This window comes from Manacus candei, unplaced genomic scaffold, assembly GCF_025592945.1.
Source record: "Manacus candei isolate 608988 ecotype Guabito, Panama unplaced genomic scaffold, ASM2559294v1 h1tg000052l, whole genome shotgun sequence".
NCBI classification, from domain to species: Eukaryota; Metazoa; Chordata; class Aves; order Passeriformes; family Pipridae; genus Manacus; species Manacus candei.
Genome location: NW_026138100.1, coordinates 4,759,447 through 4,776,348, shown reverse-complemented (window position 1 = coordinate 4,776,348; position 16,902 = coordinate 4,759,447). Strand labels below are relative to the sequence as shown.

At 38.3% G+C, this 16,902-nt stretch overlaps 1 protein-coding gene across 2 annotated transcripts in view; it reads left to right on the top strand.

Annotated features, from left to right (window-relative positions):
* Positions 1-16,902, top strand: part of CCDC170 (coiled-coil domain containing 170) — a 36,825-nt gene continuing 19,923 nt past the window's right edge. The window contains exons 1-6 of one of the 2 annotated variants that reach the window (XM_051801656.1): positions 1-50; positions 3,648-3,696; positions 7,010-7,141; positions 10,541-10,797; positions 14,507-14,651; positions 16,412-16,597. In XM_051801656.1, the coding sequence (XP_051657616.1) occupies positions 3,661-3,696; positions 7,010-7,141; positions 10,541-10,797; positions 14,507-14,651; positions 16,412-16,597 (756 nt within the window). In that variant the 5' untranslated portion in view covers positions 1-50; positions 3,648-3,660. Of the gene's footprint in view, positions 51-2,660; positions 3,697-5,710; positions 7,142-10,540; positions 10,798-14,506; positions 14,652-16,411; positions 16,598-16,902 lie in introns of those variants that run through there. The other variant, XM_051801655.1, reaches the window with a different exon arrangement.

The following is a 16,902-nucleotide window of genomic DNA, read 5'->3' as shown; positions in this document are numbered from 1 at the left end:
GTGAGGGCCGGCAGGGGAGGCTCGGCGGGCTGGCCCGGGCAGCAGCGCAGGTACCGCCGTGATAGAGGGACAGGGGGCAAGGCAGAAAGGGCAGAGGGGCTTGGCGTGGGTAGGGGTTTTGTGGTTTGTTTTGGGGTTTTTTTTTTTAGGGGGGGTGGGGTGGGTGGTTGTTGTTGTTTTGTTGTTGGGTTTTTTTGTTTGTTTGTTTTTTATTTATTCCCCTGTTAGAAAATAAAGCCCTGGTTTTGGAAAAATGCCCCGTTCTCCCCTCACTCTTCAGTAGCTTCTGTCGGTGTTGCTGTGGAGGCTGACTGACCCCGAGGCTCGTTGTAACCCCCCTTTGCAAGTCATTTTTTCAATTTTCAATTTAATTTTGCCTTTCAAACACCCCCCCTTCTACCCGCCCCCCCCAAAAAACCCCAAACAACCCAACCACTTTTGCCTCAAAAAACCAAACCCCCAAACCACAACTTCTGCAGGTGCAGAGCTGTACCCAGTGATCCACGTGTGGTGCAGTTGAAGCTCAATGAACTTCACCTGATCATTACAGCTTATCTTTATACACTCAAGGCCAAAAAGATTTTTCATACTAAGTGTTGCAGAAGGGAGTAGCTTTCACGGAGTAGGAATTTATAGTAGTTATCTAAGAATTTCTTCTTTGCATCTCTTCTTCCTTTGAAACTAGTTTGCTGGCTTTGATGTGAATTTAAGGGAGAGAATATTGCTTAGAAGGATCAAACTCTTTTGTACTAAAGATATAGTAGAAAACTTGTAACAGCTTTGTATTGCAAAAGATAAAAAAAATTATTTTTGTGTGAACAGCTTGGTACCTCCTTAACAGTTGAACATCACTTTTGTAATGAAGCTATGTTGCTCTGAGACAGAAAAATACAGAATTCTGGTAGTTTGTGGTGGCAAACAACTGCCATTATACTAAATACAACTGTTATGACCCAATTACAAAGTTTTTGTTAGCACTGCTTACTGTTACTGTTCTACCTATCTGAAGTCAAATAGTTTGTGAATGTTGCTTTTGGGACTCAGAAGCACCTTAGAAACTATGTATTTATGAAATGTGGGTTACAACTGGTAAATCAAACTACAGCACTAATCAGTCTTTAATTGTGTATATACCAGCACACTTAAATATTTCTAAAATATTTGTTTTCTTGATTGCTGTATAATAGGCATTGTAGGAAAATTGCAAGTGTTGGCATTGCAAGAGGGTCTGGTTTTTAAATCTTGCGTATAGATTATTCTGTTACAGAAGTTATTTATTCAACACTGACAAAGCAAAAGCAGAACAAGTTGTTTGCACAAATTCCTGCACAAGCACTTAATTTTATCTTAGCAATTACCCTTTTTATTGTTTTGGAAATAAACACAGCAGCTTTTTGTTAATAATTTTGGAAAAGCTGTGAGTGAAAGTGTCAGGGGAGTGCCATATTACTTAATTTATTCATGCAGACAAAAGATGAAGTAACTCAGAAAACATGTTAAGCAGTGCTTAGAGTAGGTGATGTGTCTCTGTAATTGCTTTGAGATGAGTGCTGTCTTTCATCATTTTAAAGGCATTTATTATGTATAAAGGGAAAGTCATCTCAACAGAGAGAAAAATGTAAGATGAAAATGCTTTAACTGCTGCTTGTAGTAGTAGTGGGTAAGACTAAAATTTTTATTGTGATGAAACTTTCATTTGGGCCCGTTAATCAAGCTTGAAATTGGCCTCTTAAGTAGAGGAACACCAGAGGGTGATTTTTGTCTTCAGTAATACCTTTCAATGATTACTGCAAAGGGAGGAGAGTAGACTTCAGCAGTAGCCTTCTGAAAGGAATTTAGAAAATCTCTTTGGTAATTTATCTGAACTGCTGGGAACATTTAGTTTTACACGCTTCTGGAACAGTACACTAATGCAGAAAAACTTCACAGACATATAACAATAACAAGAAAAGAACTTTTCAGAATTACACAAAATGCAAGCAGTGAATTGGGTGTAGTTACAAGGAGAAATCGGCAAGGGGAAATAAGACTTTACTAAGCAGGAAGTGATCAAAAGTAATTGGTTATTTCTGGCATTTTAAGGTGTGCAAGAGCAACTGACAGAATGAAAATAGTTGTGAAATATTATTTGAAAATTTTGATTTATGTTAATAAGTCATTATCAGCACAAACATTTTGAGATTCCTGACAGGCAAATTAGGCAAAATATTATCTATAAAGAAGTCAACATTACCCAAAATATACATACAAGGTATTTAATTTGTGAACTTTTTTTTCCCTTGAAGTGACTCCAATTAATTGTAATATGTTTTCGCATGTGTTAACAAAATCTGAGCCACTGTGTAATAGTGTCTTACCCCTCTCATGCTCATTGGTGTGTGTAGCTGCTGTGGCTTTTCTGAAGCAATGTGCATGCTGGATGGATGGCTAGCTGCTGCTACCAAAAAAAATCTGCTGCAGCCAAGTGCTACCTGCCTTCCCTGCATTTCACTCAGAAATTAATCTCTAAAAATTGTCCAGTGCCTGATTTTCATGTTACTTATTAAAATAAGATTTGCTTTTTATCCTGTAAATTTTATGAAAAGAAATGTATTCTAAAACTTGTTTTTATAGTAGGATAGATTATTTTTCAAAAAAAAAAAATTATGTATTTGCTGCATGCTGAAGTAGAATTTTCTTTTTAGATCAATTTATTCAGAAATGTAAGCTAGTTAGGTTGTGGATGGCAACAAATTTTTAATACTAGGTTTCTAGCTGTAGATAGAATAGTGGGTATCAAAACAATATTCAAGATCCCTTTTTCAGCAGTTCAGCCCATACAGAATGAATTCCTCCTGGTTCCTCTTGTCCTGGAGAGCACCTTAGCCTCCCACAGACCCAATAACAAGTTTGGGGACTAACATTTCTTTGTAATTGCTTATGGAGATAAATTCTGTGTGGAAATTTTTCAACTACCCATTCTTCCCAGTACTTCATGTTGGATGTCTTCTTCTTACTTGTTGCGGCAAATAATAATAATCAACTGTACTTTTGAATTGTGTTTTCAGAAGTTAGAACAATTTTCATCCACATATACACCCATGAGCATTCATTTGTCTTGGGAAGAAATATTACAGATTTGGGATTTGTCATTTCCTCTGTTTTCAGAATATGAACAGTTATGACACTGGGAATTATAGAAATTGTTGAATATTGCACTGTGTCCAGTCAGTTAAGTTAGATCATGTGTAATTGCTCAGTTTTTTTTTTTAGTTTTGAAATATGTCAGTGTAGAAGACATGCAGGACAAAAGGAGAGATGAAATAAAACTTGGAGCACGTGAAAAGCAGTGGCAAAGGAAGCGATCGCTGCACAAAGGCTGACTGTGTAGCTGAACTGGTGAATGTGACCTTGAGAAGTCAAAGTGAAGGTGTCTGTTTTAGTTAAGTGTGTGTTTGAATATTGTGGAGGCCATCAAAGTGCACACAGCTACTAGAGAAGCTTTCCCATGGTGGTCTGCTTTTATGCCCAACTTTTCTGATGGTAACCTATGAAAAAGTTTAGTATAGCAGGCCTGTTAAAAATTAATGTCATGTGCCATCATATTGCAAATCTATTTAATTTTCAACCTTTCTTCCCCTTCCCCTTCCCCCCCATTTGTTCTGTAGAAGCAAAGGAAGAATGGATTCAACAAAGGTTCGCGAGCCATCATGTTTGGTATGTCAACCCCAATGTGATTGGATGCTTTGGGAATGGGAAGAAGAAATCCCTGCCCTGAGGAGTGTCCATCTGCTGTGGGCAAGAGGCAGTGCATTGACAAGTCACTCAGGGTAGCAGTGGTGCTTAAAGGCTTATGGGGAGCTTTCTGTTTCTTTAAAGACATTTTTAAATATATGCTTTGGCAAAGGGGTAGAGAGAATGTGTGCGGGCAATGGCAGCGGTAGCAGCATTTGCTAGGGCTGAAATAAGAAACACTTCAGGAAATAAAAGCTGCCAAAAGCAGAATGGGAGTGAGTGACTTGAGAAGTTGGCTGATTTCGAAGTACACGGAGAGGTGTAAAACTACTGAATGTTGTTGAAGTTTCATTGTTTCTTAATCAAATGGAGTTTGCCAACTTAAAGCTGGCTTCCAGGGAGGTCAAGGTGGTTATTTGGTAAAAAATCAAAGCAAAAATGGGCAACAATAACAACAATGACCATATATTGTTTATTTTCTAAAGAACATTTATTGCTAACAAAGCTAAAGGTCCAAGTAGATACTGCTCTTACGTATTTTAAATATATGTTTAGCTTCTGTTTAGCATTTGATGTTAAATGAAAACTTCATTTTCTTGCAGGTAAGTAGGAAGGGATAAAAAAAGTTAATAATGTGAATGGGAGAACCACCCAAAACCTAGATTATTTAGAGTGGATTGAGTGGTAGTGTATTAAAGCTTCTCCTGTCTACTGCCTCTTATTCTTTTAACACTTTATTAATTCTGTTTTATTAACAGTAATCTGTATAGGCTACAGAGTACTTATGAAAGATCACAAATCTGAATTTTTCCAGAGATATAAAAGTGCTGCATCCCCATTACAAATTTTATCCCTACAGTAGAGTCATGCCAAGTTAATTGAGTTGTCTGATAGGTCTTATTAAAGATCAGACTTGTGACTGACTGATGGCAAAGCATAGAAACATAGAAAAGTATTAATACTAAAGCATGCACATTTCCTGCCAAAAGTGTGATGGTAATGCTAACTTTCCTAGTGTGATGCTACTACGTGTGATTAGCTTCGTATGTGCTAAGGCACTGGAGGATGCAGAGATCTGCCACTGTAAATCTCACTAACACTGTAGCTGAGTGAAATGGTAATTCCCATTGACTTTTGCACCTGGCTTCATTTTAACCTCTTTTTTTTTAACCGTTTTGGATGTGTATCTGAATCTTTAAAGTGCTCATCATTTTAAAATCTAGATTTGTATGAAAAACACAGATTTTGGAAGTTGCAGCTGCAAAGCTGTTACATTGGTTGTTGCTGCCGAATGGGGGCTTCTTTCTTCATCAATGCTCTGAAATGTTTTTATTTCATCAGTTTTGAGATATATTCCTTCCTTCTGTGAAGTCATAAGTGGCTGTATTTGTTTAGGGAAGAAAAAGAAAATCTACGTTAATACAGTACTACAAATATAATAACATGCATAAATGGCATGCAGCGTTACTGTCTGCAAGCTCCATCTGTGGTTGTGGAGCCCTGGTGTATTACAGAATGAAAAAACACTCTCTACATCAAAGAATTTCATGTGGTTGTACAGTGTGAAATAAGTGGAGTGGAGCAAAAGGAAGACAAAGTACCAAGGAGGTGGCACATGCCTTTCCTCACTCCCTCAGGAGGGTGATAAGGTGTTGAGAACATTAGCAGCCCTTTTATCTTTGAGATTGTGTTGTATGTGGCCGTGAGCTTACTCCATGTATCTGACTGGTTTGGTGAAAGTGGCAACTCCTTCATGAAAGAGCACAGCTGAGTGTCTCTGGGGAAGATGAATGCAATTAAACTTGATGGGTCTAATCCAGCATCTACTAGTGCATTGAAGAAAGATGAAAACAAAGAGTTGGCAATATTATAGCAAGGTGATTTATCTTCTGTTGCAGCCTTAACTAGTAGTTTTGCCTTATTCTCCAGGGATTTCTCTTTGTGTTTCTTGGTAGAGATTTATTTTGCTCACTGTTAATTTTTTTTTTCTGTTTAGGATGGGTAGGAGCTGCACTTGTAATTTATCTCAACCTGGAAACTGATGCTGATGTAGAAAAGCATGAAAGGAAGACACCTTGTCTCTGTCCCTATTGGGATGCCTTGTTCCAACAGCAGTCATTGGCTGGGGGAGATTTGCATTTTGAAATGAATACCCAAATGCATGAGGATTGCAGTCCTGTGTGAGAGCTGATGGATTAAAAATATCACATTTGATCCTATGCCATGTGTGCTCCCAGCATAACTTAAGCTTAGTTGTGTTCTGAAGAGGTTGCATTTCATCATTTTATAGTTACTATCGATTGAAAAAAAGGTTCCGTCTAATAAAACTCATGTCAAGGCCTCAGATCAGAATTTTCTTCTTGAAAGACTTAAGTAATAAAGGCCAAGAAATCCAGTGCATTCCTGCTCTACTCTAGAAGAGCAGAGGAGTGCAAAAAGGAGAAAGCCTACTGTAGAATCTAAAGGGCACAGCTGAGAGTTGTGCAAGTGGTGTGAAGGAGACTGTGCTAGAAACAGAGGCAGTGCTTGCCATAGAATCAGGACTTGAAAAAGAATGAAAGGAAGTCATCATGGTGATTGCTGGGGATGAGAACACATCAGTCAGAAGGCTGAAGTTGTATCCTAGTGATGAAGTTTAAAAGGACCTTTAGCCTTGACAGCTTAGAAGTAAAAGAACAAATGGCAAGCCAAAAAGTGACTTGGAGGGGCAGATACAAGTATCTGAGTAGACATGGACTCTTCAACCTGGTAGAGAGACTGTGGAGGTGAGATGTGATAGAAATCGGCAAAATCATGACTGGCACAGAGAAGATTGGTAGCCACTGCTTTTTTTTCAACAATTCTTCCAAAATAAAAATGAGGGGACAAGCAATGGAACTGAAGTCTAAAAACCAAAGTGGTTCTTTGCGTAAGATACATCTGAGGACTCCTGTTGGGTTAAAGTGTGTTAAAAGAGCGACTGGATAGGCTTGTCGAAGAGGGACCTTTTGAATGTTGCCAAATACATAGAAACTGCTGGAAATAGCCAGAGCTGAAAGCAGTGGAAGGCCATGGGATTGTTGAGGGGGAATATCTTACAGGCTATTATACTTTAGCACTGATGTTCGTGGCTGAACTTCCAGATTAAAGTAGTGAGTGGTAGAAAAGTGACTGTTTAACCTATTTTTCAGTAAGGGCGTGCTACTCTGGGAATAGTGTATTCGGAAAAATGTGCTTTATCAAACAAAAAAGCACTGCAGTAAAAATGTTCAAAAGTGCAATCTCCAATGGTTTTGTTTTCATACTGTCTTCACAGGAATCTCATGATCACGTTCTTTTGGATATTCCTGTCACTAGAGAGCAGATGAATCACTATCGAGCTGCAGCTGAAGCTGCTCAAAGTGAACTTGCAGCACTTTCAGTGAAGTATGATTGTGCCGAGTCAGAGGTACATTTAAAAGCATTTCAAATCCTTCTCTAAATCTGAAAATTCTTTGGGGATACTTTATACAGAGAATAGAAAGCTTGCAGAAATTCCAAAACTTGCTTTTGCAACAAACTTTTGGTTTTTTGGAACATTTTTGTTTTTAGAATTTCTGTGTGATTTTTACTTTGCTTCCTTCTGTGATCAAGAGCTAATTGTGAGTTTCTGTTTGAAAGATTTGAAGCAGTCTAGCTTTTTATCATTGTCATCTAAATTCAATCTTTTTATTTTAAACCTGAAAGTTAGTATTTTTAAATTGTGGTTGTGTAAAAGTTCTGATAGATGTCCTCCTGTTGTTGCTGATGAGTTAAAATATGGCTGCCCATCTTTACCCATTTCTCCTCTTTATTCAAATCACAGCTCCACAAATTTGCTTTGCTTTCATCATCAGTGAAATTTTGTTTGTACTAATGAGGTTGATTGTAACTAGAAAGGCTGAAGAACACATACACATACTTTGCAGCTCTTCCTGCTGTCTAGACGGTGCTTCTCAGGAGAGGTTTTATTACAGGATATTTCCACAAATATTTTTTTTTTTTTAATGTATGACTGACTAAAGTTGATTTGATCAGTCAAAGTCAGCAGTGTGGTCAGTGGTCAGTTTTAAAATGGAGTAAAATTTGCCTTTAGAAGACATGAAATGCTTATGTTTATTTACATATATTTACAGTATCCAGACAGAACTACAGGAATAAGTGTCCATTGGCTGAGCTTTAATTTGATGAGTTGATCCTGAAATGACTGCAGAGTTCCCCTACGTTTAACATCCATCCAGGATCGGTGCTTTAAATTTCAATTTTAAAAAGCCATACAGAATCTCATGTTCTCATACGAAGAATTTATTACTGGAAATGTTGAATGACTTTATTGCCAGAACGGCTGAATGATTTATAGATTCTTTCAAGACTGCGCTTGCAAAAGCAAAAGAATAGTCAAGAAAGCAGCTGTTCATGCTCTTGTTAATAAAGACCTTCATGACCCAGCTGAGGTCAGAGCCTTGTCCTGCTGAGTGCTCTGTAAAACTCATGATATGGGATTATTCTTGCTTTTTCTACTATTGGAACTGACCACAAAGACAATGGACAGAGGAAAAAAATATCATATGGGGAGTTGAACCACAGAGAAATTTTAAGGTTATGAACACTCTAAGATACCAGAGTTTGGTCCAGCTGCCAAGCAAAGCAATTCTATTGTTCCTTTAGCTGCTCATTTCCTTCCCCACACTGCCCCACCCCTTGTGCCGGCACAGATGTATGTGTAGTTTTTACGGTGCACTGTTTTGTCAATGCAATTGAAAAAATCATTCCTTTCGAGTTGTGTTTTAGCCAGATCAGTTTCCCAATCTTATTTCACCTCGTAGCCATATTAGTGCTTCTGCTAGCACAAAGAACAGGGTGGAGTATGGAAATGAAGCCCATGAACCTGGGAAAAGGCCAAGCTGCTTTTCTTAAAGTCAGTGCTGCTTTATGTCAGCTCCAAGGTGTCTGATAAACCAGCACTTGCATGTGAAGCATAAGCTTATTGAAAGTTGTGCTGCTGCTGCAAGGGTGATTCTCCTACCTGATTTCTCAGTGTTAGCCTTTTCTCTGTGATGTGGCCAGCTCCACTTCCTCTTTCTCCCCTGTGAGAGGAAAAGTGAATTCTTTTCTGACAGCTGTTATTTAAGTTGTTTGTGGAGGAGTCAGACAAATGCAGAGTTGGTGCAAGGTAGAGGACAGGCATGTGTGACTGGAAGCAGGAGAAGCAGGATCTCTCTTTTCCAAGGCAGTTGCTGTTCAGTTGGCTCACCAGCCTCTTGAATTTCTCTGAATATTCTTGGGTTTGGTCACACTGGAAAACTCTGGCAGAGCAGCGAATTTTACATTGTCCTGAATCGCAGTTTAATGTCCTAAATATTTTTGCCTTAAAATGTTTGCCACAAGTTAAAAGCCCTACCAGTCTTCATAAAAAGCAGTTAATGTGGCTTGATTATTTGCCTGTTAATTTTATGTAATAGGAGAGGAATGCTTTGGATTGCATCTTGCTGCTTTTAATTGGAATTGTCAGGAGATCTGAAACATACCTTAATGCTTCTTGTGATTCCTTTTAACAAAATTGCAAGGAAATTTTATTTGCCTGGTGTGTCTACCTCAAGCTCAGTCTCCTCCAGAAGCCTGTAGCAGAGATAGTTCAATGGAAAATTGTATTTTTAACTAAAAGAGAGAGGAAAGCCAAAAAACTGCATTGAATTGGATTATCAGACCAAAAAATAGCGATTTACATAAGATGAGAAGAGGTTGCCTACCGCACAACGTTCCAAAGATTTACTTGCCTCTGAATATTTCACAAATTATGAAGAGGCTCTGTACCCATACAACAGGGTACTTTGCTGTTACAGCTTCCTGCAGCTTTAAATTTTCTGTGGAATTGTGCACCAGAATTGGAAGCAGGCAAGTGGCAGGCAAAAAAGAGGGAATAATGGTGTTAATAATTTTATTGTAAAGCAGATGCATGCAAGACAAGGTTGTACAGCAGAACTTAAGGTAAACTCTTCCTAAATTTTGAATTATGAAATAAACTTATCTTTCTGTAAGATATTATCGTGAAAAATTGTATTGTGTTACCCCACAGTAGCTTTTGTTCTTACAAACCTCTTCTATTACTTTTTCGTAGTTATATGAAAGTAAAGTTGTATCCCTCCACTCAGTCTTGTAGTGGTAGAAAAGTGGTTTTTTTGTCACATTACTAAGCTTGTAGTACAGTCACGTTATTTCACAGAATCACAGAATATGCTGAGTTTGAAGGGACCCACAAAGATCGTTGAATCCAACTCCTGGCCCTGCACAGGCCCATTCCCAAGAGTCACACCATGTGCCCAGGAGTATCATCCAAACGCTTCTCGAACGCTGTCAGTCTTGGTGCTGTGACCACTTCCCTGGGGAACCTGTTCCAGTGCCCAGCCACCCTCTGGGTGAAGAATCTTTTTCTCATACCCAACCTAAACCTCCTCTGACACAGCTTCAGGCCATTCCCTTGGGTCTTGTCACTGGTCACCACAGAGAAGAGATCATTGCCTGCCCCTCCTCTTCCCCTCACAGAGAAGTTGTAGAGTGCAATGAGGTCTCCCTTCAGTCTCCTCCAGGCTGAACAGACCAAGTGACTTCAGCTGCTTGTCATACAGCTTCCCCTCAAGGCCCTTCACCAGCCTTATTGCCCTCCTCTGGACAGTCTCTATGAGCTTAATATCTTTCTTATATTGTGGTGCCCCAAACTGCACACAGTATTCAAGGTGAAGTTGCGCTAGTGCAGAGTAGAGCAGGATAATCACCTCCCTCGAGCATGGGCAAATTATTCTCCATTAATTTTCTCTTATTCTGTCCATAGCTTCTTGAACTCAGGTCCAGCATAATCTCTAAAGAAGCTTCTTTTCAAGAGGTGAAGGCTGAAGCTGAAAGCTATAAGGAAAACAATGCTAGACAGAAGTCTCGCCTCCTGTCTTTGCAAACACGAATCCAGGAGATGGAGGAAGAGCTGTGTGTGCTCGCCACTTCTAAAAACCAGGCTGAGCTGACAGCTCAGGTGGCATATAAGGAAAACTGGGAGCTGAAGGAGGAGCTGCACAATCAAAATACCAAACTTAAGTAAGAGTCATGTAAGATGAGAATTAATTTTTGTTTGGGATGACAGAATGGTGCAATTGTCAATGCAGAAAAATATATTGGTGGACAATCTTTATTTCAGTTCTAAATTCTGTTACAGTGCCTTGCAAAACTGTTGTACCTGAGTGTGTGGAAGGTGTTGAAATTTGAATTTTGTTTTGAGTTGTTAGCCCATAAATAGGATTTTGAGTGTTTTGTCCTTCAAAGGTGAAATGATATAAGTCAGCTTGGTGTAACCTCATTGTTTACAAAAAAAGAAGCACAGAGGGCTGTTACTCTGAACACAGTAGAAGTTATACATATGCTTTCCTCATTCAAATTATTTCCACGTGTGGCACTGAGGCAGACTTTGTACAGACTGGTGCCCTGGTCTGTCCTTATTACGTGCCATCTTTTACAGACATTTACCATGGGCATACTGCATAGACTATGCAGTGGTGAGTGACTGTGCTCCTGCACCACCCCAAACTGTTTTCCCCTCTTCTCTGTCACAGCTGGAACCAGAACAGCATCAAGTGAATTTCTTTCTTAGTGTAAAGCTGTCTGCTAGGAGCAGTCTAATAAAGGAAGTATGGTATAATTCCTAGTTAGTAGCATCTTGAAAGGAACACGTTAATGTTTGTTTAATGTTTGTACAGCTTTCAGTAATGTTAGCTTTCTCTGACATTGCTTCTGCTTTCTTTTGGATGTTGCTGTGTGGTCTTGTTTTGTTTACTTTTTTAATGTGCATAAACCTGATAATAAAAGACAGTGTCTTTTAACTATACTGTTCTTAGCATAGTGTATCAGAGCACTGATCTGTCAGTTCTACATAATTGCTCCTATTTCTGTGGGAGGGACACTGATAGCAATGTTGATCACAAATCAGGTTGATTGCTGTGAAAATATTCTGAACACTAAAATTCGAAAATCGGTATCAGTCATGTTAATAGACACCTTGTAGACTTTTGTAATGGATTTTTCCACCCACTGGCAGGCTAATATTCATGATTCTCTCAATACTGTCTAGTTAAGAGCAAGGTGAGTGTTTACCAGATGTCTGTATTTCCCAAAATAGTATTTTGCACAGCTCTGCCAGGCTTTGTGTGTGAGAAGTGAATAACTAAGTTATTTTAAAATCTAGAGAAAACCATTGCAGTGCACTTGTTTATTACCAGCCGATTTGCCAAAAGTTCTGCCTAGAGAGTGCTTATGTTGATTACCAAAGATATTAGATAGGATCCCAGTAGAAGTGAGGATATAGTTAAGTCGAGAAGTGTATTATGCATCCTAGCAACATAAAAAGCATCAATCTCTGACATAATAACTATAAAGATTCTTTAAAATGCTATTTCTGGTGGGGAAAAAAAAGAAGAAAAAAGGAAAGAAAACCCCACTATCCCATTTGCCTAACTCACTGGGAGAAAACTGCTGAAATATTGTGTATCATACTAGCCTGTCATAACAGTGATATGATCAATTTTACGGGCATAAATCTCTGCTGTCACTCTCAGAGCAGTCCTGGCTTCTCTCTTTGGCCCATGAGACTTGTGTCATCAGTTCTCTTTGTGTGGCTGCATGGTGATCAGGACCAGGTGACTGCTCCAAGAGAGAAGTGAGCAAAATAAAATATTGATTTCCAGCTCTACCGATCCCAGATCTGATTCACTGTGCACCTGGAGTGGACCACTGGACTTCTGGCAAAAGGGAAGGGGTAACGGGAGATTGAGTCTGCTCATTTGGAGGAAACAAACATGTTGGATTGGTCATGAATGTGCAGTGTTTGCTTTCCAAGTTTTTTCTCAACCCCAGCTAATGGTTACAATGTGTCACTTAATACTAACCAATGTACTGACTTACTGAGCTTCAGTCACTTAGTCTAACCACCTTGGTAGTATGTGGCACATGACTGGTCCTAATTAGGTATTCAAAAAGATTTTCACTGAAAATCGCTAATGAAATGGAAGAGCAAGCCAGTATGTAGGAAATGCATATTTGCATTCTGTACCTGGGGATGAGTAAGAAATGTTCGATGAATTCTGTGATTGGCTTCCAGGATGTGCACCTCTCCTGTTGAAAATGGTGCTTTTTTTACTCAACAGATCTATTGCCATGGCATATTTAGAGTGTGAACTGTGAAAAGCTTTTTTCTTCCTTTTCCTTCCTCCTCTTTGCTCATTAGTTCTAAAGAGCTAGCAAAGCTGTGAAAAAGCTGTGTTCTACTTTTTTTTGTACCTGATTGCCTATTTTCTGGGTGCTCACACCTTTATGGCCCTACTGGAGGTAATTAGGTTATTCGTAGAGTTATCAAGTACGTGCTTTGTACTTCAGATTTTTTATTTTTAGAAGCAGACGTGGTTCTGTGTGTGGATGCCTCATTTTTTGAGAGCCACAGAACAGTTGCGGGATTGGTGGTCAATCTTATACCATATTCTAACATAAATCAGAAATGGAAAAGAATGAGTCCAGAAATGACTACCATGCCCACCTTGAAAGCTGAGAATGGTGCTATACTCTAATAAGCAAATGAGTTTCAATAAAATATTTGCTTTAGATAGCTGTTTGATTGTATCTCATGTCTTGGTTTCTTCTAGTGTGAAGAACTGGCTTTAGAAAGTACCTTGTTTTTCAACTGGAAGCGTAATAGCTTGTCTTCCACTCTACCACTAAGTACCTCTCTTGTGTTATCTGAGAGGTATTGGAGTTGTTTTTTGGATTACACTAATGGTCATTTTGAGCTTTGTTTGGTTGGCTGTTTTTGTTAATCTCATTCCTTGTAGTTTTTCCATAAGTGATGTGAGCAAGCTTATGTTTTTCATAAGCATCATGAGCAAGATTTTTATCTGTTAGCTACCTATGCAGATTGTGGTGGTTCTTGTTTGCCGGACTTGTCTTTGTCCCTTGCAAGGGAAGTGGTGTAACCACACTAATGAGTTAAACTGACTGCTAGTTTAGTTGGTTGGTTGTTCTTGTCCGCCGTTTACAAACTGATACCTGCGGTTAAGGCTGGAATATGTATTCACACGATAAGCACCTGTTCAAAGTTATGAAATTGATGGCAAAAAGCTGCTTTTTCTTCAGACCTTTGTGTTAGTCCCTAGATATTTTCTGGTTTAATCCATCCATTTCACTGATAGTGCTGCACTGCAGAAGACTGTGTAGCAAAGTAGTGTCTCCCATCTCTGCTTCTGTTGGTAAATTTCCCTTCACAAGGTACTCTGGATGTCCTGCACTTCTGTTAGTCCAGAGAGGCTTCTCTTTCCTTGCAGTTTGTTGATCAGCACTGTCAGCTTCTTTAGAGGGGGGATGTGGAGTGCTTTCAGCATAGTTTTACTCAAAGTTGATTACTCTCTTCCCCCCCTTACCTTTTCTGAGCTTTTGGTTGCACTTTCTACTGCTAGTGTCTTGAGGGTACTACTTATTGATATCACCTGATTCTTGTGTTTTATTGAAATCTTGTGCTGAGAATGAGGTTGGGATCACAGAAGATTCTTTGAAGTGCCAATCAAAAGCAAAGATAAATGTTTACACAAGGGAACAACAAAAGTTATATGTATTAAATAACAGACCATAGAAAATTAAATGTAACTTTTAAAATTCATTTGCTGGTGTGCAGAAGCTAGCAATAGTCTTGGGATAATGTCTTTTGCCTTGAATTCTTTTTCAGAGAACATTCATCCCGGTGTGTGTATTTTTTTTTCTGTCTGACTAGTAAATATTGGAATAAAAGTGAAGAAAACATGACTCAAGCTTCTAAAATCAGCAGGAAGTATGAAGAGCTCCTTACACAGCTTTCTGGATTCTTGGACACAGACATCAGAGAAAAAGAGAAACCAGAAGAACATTTAATGTCGAAGGTGATTATGTGAAGCGAGGGGTTTCTCTATAGCGATTTAACAGAAAAATATTTGATTGTCATAGAAATAAAGCAAGTGATGAAGATGAAGATCTTTGTGTTTTATAATAGTTTGCAGACAGTGCTGTCATTTAAGACAGACTTTTTTTTTCATGTTGGACTAATTTTCAAAGGTGCTGAACACTCATAGACCTCAGTGAACTCAGTCTGCTCTTATCGGCATAAATATTTTATCACCCAAGTTCCTGAGTACAGCCCTGATTAGATACTTGGTTGAAAGCTTTCCTGAAAACATTAACACTGGGAGTCACTAGGTGATGTGTAAACATATGGCACTAGATCTTTACACTTATCTTGGGCTGACATACCATTAAATAGAAACATCTGAAATGGCATACTCTAAAGCAACCCTAACTGTGCCTTGTAATAAAATGCTGTAAATAACTTGGTGGTGTTTCTGAGACTTAATCATAAACCACTACTATTTCTCTTCAGAATACTTCTGAAGTTCCAAAAACTAAGCTTCCATTTAGGATAGGAAAATTGTTTGGATATTCTTTTAACCTCTGTCAATGCTGTTGAAAGACATTTTAGTCTAATTTTATGCGTTTTACTTGTCTTCTGTCTAGCCTTTGATATCCCTATTTTTCTTTGGAGTACATGAGGTATTTGGGGAAATTCTGTTTCATTATGTTCACATCATTGTAAGAGTTCTGTCTTAATAAATTAAGATTATCTAGGTATGTATCACAGTGATTTCTTAAAGTACTTGCCCTCATAATATTACCTAATATTGCAAGCACATTGAAATTGTAATAGGTGCTCTAACAAAATTTAGCTAGGTGTCATGCAAGAGGCACTCTTTCATACTTTAATAAATTAATGTAATTGGTAATTGGAACTTTAAAAAATCTATGTTGATGTCTTTTAACGATGTAGTAATAAATGTAGTTGGGAAATCTAATTGTCCTGAAAACTGTGTGCATTAGGAAACCTTAGCAACTCATTTTTCTTGGGTCTTAGCACATCTGTTTAGCTTCTTTTCCATGTTATGGTTTTATTTAAGACAGAATTGATCTGTTTTAGTCTTAACAAATGTCTTACCAGTAGGAATCAGGGTACGTTTTTTACTCACTCTTTGAAGTGCCCACATTCATTAATTCCAGTTATTGGAAACAGCATAACGTACCAAAACAGCCCTAGAATACTCCTGGAAAGGACTCCTTTTTCTGAGGTGTTGGCAGCTCATAATGGCAGCACACCATGTATTTGCCCCTGCCCTTGAATTACTTATGAAATATCTGCTACTAACTCAAATCTCCTTTACCTAAAAAGTTTTGAGCATAAATTGCAGCTTTCTTGTTCCAGATGAAAGGCACACATCTTAAAAAGCCAGGCTGAAATTGTCTGCTTTTCACATGAAGCAGTTACGTGATCTTTTTTCTGACCTTCATGTCAAGCACGGATATGCAGCAGCAGTAGCTCTCCACCTGCTTAATAGATCATAAAGTTTGTGTTGGAGTAAATATGACCCACTTTATACTAAGGTGGGGGTTTATGGTTAAAAATACGATTCTGTGATTTTAATTGTCTTTCTACTCTTTTATAAATGAGTAGCAGAGTGCAGTTATAAATCTGACATAGGGGTCACCAGGAATACCATTTCTTTATTGGGATGATTAGGAGCAGGTATACGGGGGTGAATATATGTAATTTTTAAGTGCTTTTTAGAAGCTACTAATACTTGAATTATTTCTCAAGGTCTCTGAAATATGTAAAGAAAATCTGACACTAAAAGACCAGGTTGCTGCTCTTCAAGAAGCTGTGAATGTCCATGAGATGGAGTCTAAAGCTAGCAGAGAAACTATCATGAGGCTAGTTTCAGAAGTGACAAAGGAGCAAAAAAAGGTGGCAGGATACTATCAAGACATGGAAAAACTTAGTAAGGTACATAATTGCATTACTTGTATGTTTGCCTAGTTTTCAAATGTTTTCTTGACATTTCAAATTAATTTTCAATAGGAATTGTATGAGAAAAAATGCTTCTGAAAAACTTAGGTCAATTAGGGTCTTTTCTAAAAAAGGCATTTTTCTGAGGTTATTCTCAACATTTTAAAAGTTTCAGAATATATAGAGATGAAACAAAAACATTTTGTAAAATAGATTTGATACAGATTTGATGTCTTCCAATGCTGTTTGCAAATTTCTACTTTTGCTTTCTTGGTATTGTTGTAGCCTTTGTTGTGCTTACA